Source organism: Solanum verrucosum, unplaced genomic scaffold (assembly GCF_900185275.1).
Source record: "Solanum verrucosum unplaced genomic scaffold, falcon-dt-bn FXZP01000277.1, whole genome shotgun sequence".
In the NCBI taxonomy this organism is placed as follows: Eukaryota; Viridiplantae; Streptophyta; class Magnoliopsida; order Solanales; family Solanaceae; genus Solanum; species Solanum verrucosum.
In genome coordinates, this window is record NW_026019945.1 from 3,453,912 (window position 1) to 3,463,138 (window position 9,227).

The 9,227-nt window shown below is 33.4% G+C and overlaps 2 protein-coding genes across 3 annotated transcripts; both read right to left on the reverse strand.

The window, feature by feature from the left end:
- Positions 1–253: 253 nt before the first annotated feature.
- Positions 254–5,753, reverse strand: LOC125840661 (ubiquitin-conjugating enzyme E2 36-like). 2 transcript variants are annotated; one of them, XM_049519642.1, is made up of 9 exons: positions 5,572–5,753; positions 5,378–5,405; positions 5,062–5,148; positions 4,193–4,251; positions 1,052–1,093; positions 892–965; positions 653–750; positions 439–519; positions 254–336 (listed from the first exon to the last, which is right to left on the reverse strand). In XM_049519642.1, the coding sequence occupies exons 1-8, from the start codon at positions 5,605–5,607 to the stop codon at positions 482–484; spliced, it is 462 nt and encodes a 153-aa protein (XP_049375599.1). In that variant the 5' UTR covers positions 5,608–5,753; the 3' UTR covers positions 254–336; positions 439–481. The 2 variants fall into 2 exon arrangements, with proteins under 2 accessions (XP_049375599.1, XP_049375596.1); XM_049519639.1 differs by having other exon boundaries at positions 254–519.
- Positions 5,754–8,190: 2,437 nt separating this feature from the next.
- On the reverse strand, positions 8,191–9,023 carry LOC125840655 (anther-specific protein LAT52-like). Its single transcript, XM_049519634.1, has 2 exons — positions 8,803–9,023; positions 8,191–8,725 (listed from the first exon to the last, which is right to left on the reverse strand). Exons 1-2 carry the CDS (start codon positions 8,954–8,956, stop codon positions 8,370–8,372), a joined length of 510 nt encoding a protein of 169 aa, XP_049375591.1. The 5' UTR covers positions 8,957–9,023; the 3' UTR covers positions 8,191–8,369.
- Positions 9,024–9,227: the final 204 nt, after the last annotated feature.

The window sequence follows — 9,227 nt, forward strand, 5'->3', positions numbered from 1 at the left end:
CATTGTTTTCGGGTTTATGTACATTAGATTGGGAATGGTAGGACAAAAAGGTTGAATGAAGGACAATTTATCTGAAAAAAGGAGAAAAAGCAGCATGCAGAACCCGAACAAACAATGCAGGACAGGGTGGGCGGGAAAGAAAGAAAGAGAGAACAAAAAGGGTCAAACAAAAGATTTCCCCTTGCAAATTCAATTTCCTGAAACAAATCTATGGAGGTTGATAGCAGCTGCAGCAACACTAGTTTCCAATTCCAACCCACAGATCTGAATCATTTACTACTCTTTGCAGTGACAAAATCCTTACCATTTCCAGTTTTGTTGTAACAAAGTTCATTCCTGAACATTAAAAAACCAAAGGGTGTCATGTTCAATTATACAATTTCAAGGGTGCTATCCGGGCGTCATATTGATAAGCCAGTCAATATTAATATTGATTACATTCCATGATTTTTGTTATTTTGAATATTTCGTTGCTATATCTTCATGCACCACTAGCATATAGGCGTGTCCACTCCTTAGCTGGATCATTGAAGAAAAAAGAAAGTCAAATTAAGGATTGAACAAGAATGTGTATACAGATTTGCATAACCAAAAGATGTTAATTTTCTACTACTTTTGCAGCTCAACATTGAAAGACCAGAACACAACTTACCCGTTTCAACAGCCTCAACTTCATTTGACTTCCAGTGCTTAGCAATGTTTTCAGAGAGTGGATCATCAGGATTTGGAGCACTCAAAAGTGCTTGAATGCTGAAACAGTAGTAAACTTTTTGAACTTCTAACACTTTAAAAGAATCTGGTTCTCATTTTTGTAGTATTCATCAGTCTTGCATCTTTTGATGTACACAGAGATGAGAAACATATTTCAAGGCATGATATATTATTTAATACCTCAAAAGTACTGTACGGATCTGAAGAGCAGGACTCCATTTGTCTTTAAGAATATCAAGACATATCCTTCCAAGCTTCACATCAAAAGGCATAAATAAGCAAGGTATTTTATGGCTTATATCTATGTATGGCTATGAAAGAGTTGATAAGGACAACAGACCTTATCGATGTTCGGATGGTAGATTTTGGTGAGGAATCGAACCTGTTGGGATGCAAATTGATCAATGACTAACAGACACTATACGCATAGCAAAACTTTACAATAGGTTAAATGCGTACAAAAAAAAAAAGTGTGCACAAGCACATAAAATCTACAATTATTAAGATCAAGGGTACATGTCATGTTTCAGTAGAAGTCCAGAATCATTTGGAAAAGTAAGTTTCCAGCAAAAAGCTAAGCAACACCAGGTACTAATTCATCTTAAAACCTACCATGAAAAGCACCCAGGAAAAGTGGCAATATTTTACCCCAACAGTCTTTCCAGATTTAGTATCTTCATGCATCTACAAATAAAGTAGGGAACCCTAGGCATTTAAGGACTGTGTAACTGTGTCCACGGCAGAATTAAGGTCATGACATCCTTTATCTTCAATGATCCAATGGATTGTAAGTCTGAATACCAACTAAACATAATAAATCCAAGAAACCCTCACACAGAACATGTCCGTATGAACCACTGTCCTAAGTCATATTTGTTAGAATATCTAAATTAAAAAACATAGAATTACAGCAGCAAATCCAAATTTGACAAACAGTTCTTCTCACAACCCGGGTTTTCTTAGTCCTATCCTTCTCAGCCCCCAGGATTCTAAATTTTTTGGTAGAAAAATCTACTCCCAAATAATAAATCTCATCACAATTCTGTTTAATGGCTGAACCAAAGCTGCAACCTAGTACCCAAGAGAAGAACAGAGGATATGCCAAATGAAATAGGGTTTGCAAAGTTCATAAACAAGCATCTCACTTATAAGTTCAATTGAAACCAAAGGTACAAACAACTGTGGCCAAAAGCGGTCTGAATAAACCTTACATGAACGTGAGATTTAAATTTGAGATTAGACAAGACGGGATTAAAAGATGTCAACCATGAAGAGCAGTTCAGCAACAAAAATAATAGTCTATGAGAACACAAGCTACAATTTTCCTAATCACTATAGCAACCAGTTAATTTCCTTCAATAGCTGATATCCTGATCATGGACAATCAAATCATTTTCCAGAAGAAAAATCTAATCAGAGTCCTGAATCAAACTAGTCAATAATACAAAACAAATTGATCACTTATATATTTGGGTTTAAATCAAATTCCTAGATGAAAGTTCCAATGTTATTTGCACATTGTCACTGCCACAGAGAAACAGACTTTAAACATCACAACATTTTGATAATTTTGATCATTAGTACTTTATTTATTCCAGCACTAACATGTATCTTGACTCATAGTTCCAGTAAAACCAATATCCAGGTAGCCCAAGTGTACTATATTTTCACAACCCCACACTGCATATAAATGGAAGCAGAATGTGGGGGAAACAGCCATTTAACCAGTACTCCTAGAAAAGCAACCTTAACATGTACAAGGTTGTGAAACATGATCCTGGATCAATAGGCTTGTCTCTTAGTTTTTCAACTGTCATGAGCTTCTTTGTCAATGCATCTCACATCAAGCTTGAGCATCTATTAACAAATATCATGATCAAATTGCAAGATAGATTTTTACCTTCTTTTCCTTGTCAAGAAAAAAGTACAAACTACATAAGCATTTCACCTAACATATTCACTTAGGCAGCAGTAAATAACAGATATTATCAATACATCAGTGTTTACCCTAGTTGAGAGAATGATAGCTAGGGCAAAATGCTGGACATCAAAATTCCTTACTTATAGTGGTAGACTTCAACTCATAAAGAGTGTCCTATTTGAGATGCAGACTTATTGGGCACACATCTTTTTATTGCCAAAGAAGATTACAACAATGGGGACAACTGTGTGCAGAACCTTCCTCTGGACTGGTAGCAACAATTGTTCAAAGACAACACTGGTAGCATGGGAAAAAGTTTGTATTCCCAAGGCAGCAAGGGGACTAAGTGTGATTGATGGGCATATATGGAACAAGGCAGCTCTATCTAAACTGTTATGGGCACTAGGATAGAAAAAGGACAAGCTGTGGATAGTGTGGGTACATACTTTTTACTATGACCACCCCAGTTGAATGAAAACATTTGGTGCAGGTCAAAGGTCTGCTGCCAAGGCATCAATTCATTTTGTGGATGGCATTACAGAGGAAACTATCAACTGTGGACAGAGTGCTGAAATGGAGAATTTTGATCACCTGTTCTATCAGACCTGTCCTTTTTCTTCTTATATACGGACAGCAATACTGAACTGGTTAGGTTATAACAGACAACTAGGCAGCTGGGACTGGGAAGTCAAATGAATGATAGATAGGATCAAGAATAGTAGACCAAGAGCTGCAATTTTGGGATTTTGTTTTGCAGAAACCATTTACAACATCTGGACTGAAAGAAACAAAATAAGATTTACTACCACAAGGGCGAGCACAGCACAGAGACTAAAGGAGATTGCCATACAGGTGCACATTGAAGGCCAAAGACACCACAGTTAAAGCCTCATCTGGAGCAGCTAATAGGATATCCTAGTTAAATGTTTTCTTTTACATAGTTGATAGGTTACTACCTGAATTAGCTAAATTGTATAGCAAGGTTCTGTGAGAGCTAGCTCCTATGTCCAAAAAGAGCTTGCTGATTTATATGGATAATATTGGTTGAATGAAAATGTTACTAGTTGACCAAAAAAAAAAAAATAACAGATACTAACAGTGTAAAAGAAAGCAGCAAAGTTTTAACATCTGAGAAGTTTCAAATCCAGAATGATACATCAGGAAGTTAAAATGTCGCAACATATTGCCAGACATAAAGACATAGACATCAAACTATAACTTCCAGTGAAAAGGCATATTCAAATTGAGCTATACACTCCACCAGGAGAGAGATGGCAATATCAACAAATAATAAAAAAGAGCCAAATATTGCTAGAAAAGGGAAATCGAAACAAGGAAAAATACACATGCAACAACTGCAACAGCCGTGTCGATTACAAGACATTTTAAACTGTATCTTGATATTTGCTTTCAGAAAATATCAGTCAAAAACAAATAAATCTTTATCCATTCCAAAGCTCTGAGATACCATTTCAAGAACCAAAAATCCAGAACATCAACTGGAATTTGTTAAAACATCCATTGCCAGAAAACTTGTCGATCCTTAATGTGTGTACATACCTTAGGAGCAGCCATTGGGTACTCTTCAGGCAAAAATAGTTCGAGCTTGAAGACACCTCCTACACAAAGAAGGTAAGGAGATTAGGTAAAAGGAGAAAACGAGGGGAAAAAGTGTTCTGCGGTCAGAACATATATTGTTCAAAATACACCTCTAGCGGTATCCCCTAAATCATTATTCAACAAAACAAAGGAAAATCAAAAGAGCTAAAAGAAAAGAATGCTGCACATGCATTATCGCAAAAACATTAGAAGGTAGTTGATGGGTGTCTTGCAGTTGAATGCTAGCTATTAGCAACAGTTTCTACTAGACAACAATATTCGACATTTTAAAGTAAGAGTAGACAGCTTTCTGCTATGCTCCTGAGGATCCAAACAACATTAAGACATTCATAACAAACATGCATACAGTGATGCTCATATTACCGGGACTCCGGGAGTTGCAAATGTAAGTTTATGTAACTACTTAAAATTTTCCAAATGCAGTTCCCATCTCACCATCAGTAGTGTTATAAACTAGTCATGTTAACTTCATATTCTGCAGGATTAATTAGTCCAGAAAATTAGCCGGTTTTCATGATTGGTTCATTTAGTATACAGTTACGGAAAAGGTAGATAAGTGCCCAAGACTATTTAAAGAATGAGAATAGAACAAATTAGAGGGACAATTTGGGCCAATTAATGTTCAAGTAAAATGCTAGAACAAAAGAAAAACTAGCAACAAAGACAAACTTTAGCCAATACAATACACCAGCCAATATAAAGGAGTCAATTTGCACCAACCAAACAATATGACGATCAACAAAACCAACTAAACGCTGCAAGCATATTTCCCTGCTTACTCAAATATTATAATTGAGCTCATCCATTACCTTCATATGGAGACTGTGTTGGACCAAGTATCATGACATTAAAGTATCGCATATTTTCTTCAGACGGCGACGCACTTATCCCAGGCGCTGCACCACAGTTAAATCAGCATTAGATCCTCCTAAACCTTTACTACCACCATAACTAATATACATCAACACTTACTGTAAACTTCAATAAAAAAAAAAAAAACTCATACATACTGAAATCAACAATACAAATTACATCACAGAGCATTCAAAACTCATAAACGAAGCTCAAAATTCCACACGGCTATACGAAAAGAAAAATTCAAAACAAAAATTCCAGAAAATTTACCAGGTTCGCTGAGAAGACGTTGAGTTTCCTGTAAGATGAGAATAATAAATTATCAGCTAAACCGAAGTTAGATCATAAACCCTACCGAATGAAGTGATCAAAACCATCAATGGATTAAAAAAAACAAAGTTTATGTATGAAATCGATATGCATCGAGCGAAAAAGAAGAAGATCAACATGAAGGAAGAAGAAACCTTGATAATTCTTCGAGGAAGATTGCTGTTAGCCATTGAATTGAAAGCCTTTTGGGGTTCTTCGGTTCGCAGAGTTTACGCTAAGGGTTCTTCTTTTCTAGAGAGAGAAAGGGTGAATGGGGAGCAAGTGGAGAATAGTTTGTGAGAATTTGACAACTCTTTCTCACACTATCACTAAAATATATGTGGTGAAAAGGATTGGTTGAGAATCTTTAGGGGTGTATTTTATAGTTTTTACGTAGTAGTGGGGGAATGGTGCCAATTTTTTTAAAAATGTAAACCATGCATATTATTTTATTTTAAGTTGTAATTTTTTTGGTCCTCTATCTTTTACCAACTTATATCTTCATACATATTTTTTGCTTTTTCGAATAGAGTTTTTGTGAAAATAGTCTTTCTATTTAATAAGGTAAATGTAATATTTATACACATTCTATCCTCTCTGAATCATGTTTATAAATATTATTGAATATATTATTATTGTTTGTTTCAACTTGATAACGATTCAATAATACTAATTGAAATTTGCTTATATAAATGATCAAATAGAGATGTGTATGGTAATAACAAAAAGAACCATCAATTGTATAGTGAATTAACATTTTTTTAATATATATTGAATTGTTTGTCTCAAAACCAAATAAATAGTAAAGAATGTGCTAGTGAGTTTCAAGCTAGACAAATACGCAAAACATAGAATATATTGAGTTCAACCATATATATGAAATACCTCAAATGATAGTTCTTTGACCTATTCATCATCTTCACACATTTACCATCACTATTACAACCAATTCTTATTACATAAACACATATCCACCATTACAATTAGCAATGTTTTATGATCATCATCATCAATATTGTCACTAGTAACATCAACCAACTTCACCATTACAATTACTACCAACCACTAATATCACGTCAGTCAGTAATGCAATATCACCAACCTCCATATTATAACTATTACCACCATTATTACTGCTCCATCCATTCACTTTTAATTGTCATAATTTCTTTTTTTAGAGTCAAACTATAAGAACTTTGACCAACATTTTATGATTTATTTTTTCATCATATTGATATGCAAAAAAATGCAATTTATAGTACTTTTCGTTTGGTTTTTGAATATTTTTTTTTTTTTAAAAATATTGAATTAATGTAATCTAATTTAACTTTAAAAATTAGTCAAATTGATTTTTGAAAAGCGAAACATGATAAATAAAAGTGGACGGAGAGAGTGATTAATAGTCACTAACACCAATTATTGCTGCCACCACTACAAGAAACTATCTCCATCATCAATAACATTTTTTAATATATATTGGATTGTTTGTCTCAAAACAAAATAAATAGTAAAGAATGTGCTAGTGAGTTTCAAGCTAGAAAGATACGCGAAACATAAAATATATTGAGCTCAACCATAAATATGAAATACCTCAAATGATAGTTCTTTGACCTATTCATTGTCTTCACGCATTTTTCGTAAACATCATCACTAGTAACATCAACCAGCTTCATCATCACAATTACTATCAACCACTAATATCACATCAGTCAGTAATGCAACATCACCAGCCTCCACATTACAACTACTACCACCATTATTACTAGTTAATAATCACTAGCACCAATCATTAGTACTATCACTACTAAAAACACTCCATCATCATAATCAACATAAATGTTTTAATTTTTTTAATCAAATAGTGATTTTATTTTATTAAATTCATATATTTTTGCTAATATTTAATTACTTTTATTTGAAGTGCATATTTATTATGCTTACAAATAAAAAAATTATGGATCTTCAAATGTTGAAAAACAAGTGTTCAGATTTATGGATAAAATTCTAATAATTAAGATATACATTCAAATTCATATATCGTAATCTTAATGAAAAGGAATAAGGCTAATATCTCGAATCTAGGATTTTAATTTGATGCTTTCAACATTTAAGTTTTTATTAGAGTACAAAAATCTCTACGCTTTTAAAAAATATCTCTTCAGAATTTAACATCTATGATAGTTCTAACGATTTTTCTCATATATCTCTACTTTAGTTCTCTCTATCTGTTTCTCAATATGCTACTTGTGTGCACAACTTCAATGAAAGAGAATTTATTGACACAAGAATCCAATTGTGCAAAAAGGCTTAATTTCACATGATCATGCATGATTTGTCAAATGATCGCTCAATTAATAATTAATTGAGTGATTATCTGATAAATCATGTCATAGTAAATATATACAGAAAAAACAAACTAGTCGAAGAAAGGGGAGGGGGTTTCGAGTTCAATTCTCGGTATGGAAAAGATCTTGGAAAATAATACATTTGATTGAGTGCCCAGAAAAATTACATGCACTATAGTCAAACATTATACAAAAAATAAAATAATATCCACTATTTTGTATATATGTATATCAATTTTTATATATAAAAAAAGTATGTATTTATCAAGTATTATTTTGATGGGTGGCTATACAGTGTAGAAATAGCAAAACTATCATTAGAGAAGACTTTTTAACCAATCAGTATTGATGTATATATCAAACATCGAGTGAGAAACGAGAAAAAGAAAAAAAGAAGATAGAAAACGATTTGATAATCAAACACAAAAATTTCTAAGAAGCTATTATTGATGATCTTCTCATTCGAAAATCACGGAATTTTTTAAAGTTTTCCATGTTGAGTTACACATCGAGGAGAAATTATAACATATTTATTCTTCTTCTTCTTAAAAAAAATCGCGAATAAATAAATGATGAAAGATGCAAAAGCTCTATATATATATTCTCTCTTAATTCTTTTCTTTGTCATTTTCAAGAATTAAGAGATCAACAAGCTCCATCTCCTCAACAAGTTCTCTGCAACCATTGATAGGTTTGTCCTTTTGGAAGAATAATGGGTTAACAAAACGAACAGCGTTGTGCATCCCAACATTTTTACTGCAAATAACTCTGTTGTTAACCATATCTGGAACAATTTCCTTGCAATCATCTTTTGGACTGTTTACCAAAGTAACCTCACAAATGTCATTTTCATGGTCACCTTCAACTGTCAATGTGTATTTGCCAATGTAATCCGTTTTGCCTTCAGTTGTAAACGTCTCGTTGTGTGTTTCCATGTCCTTGCATGTTAAACGCACAGTGGCACCTATAAACGTCAATGTCAAAAAACGAAAAGTGTCACATAAATTGAGACAGAAGGAGTAATAAAATTAGTAGTATTACCTTCAAGGGTATTGCTGAGAGAGGTGACGAAACCGAGACGGCATGTATCACAAAAGACTTTGCCTTCGACGTCGAAGATTTCGAAGTCGGCGACGGCGAAATTGGCGACAGCCAAGACGCAAAGAGCGGAGAGGAGAATGATAGCTTTTGCCATTTCTTATTTTTTTAAGTGTGATTTTTGTTTGTTTATTTATTATTCTCCTTCTCTGATGTGTGACTGCATTTTGTAATACAATGAAATACCTTACTTATAATTAAATGATTTGAAGGGAAATATGGTTGAGCGTTATTTTTGGTTTTCTTGTTAGTATATTGGATGGTTCTATTTTTGTTATGAGATTAATGAAGCTAATGACCCGTTCTTTTTGTTTATATTTTTATTTTCGTGGCTGAGGAAAAAGAAGTAAAGTATATACAATTATTTA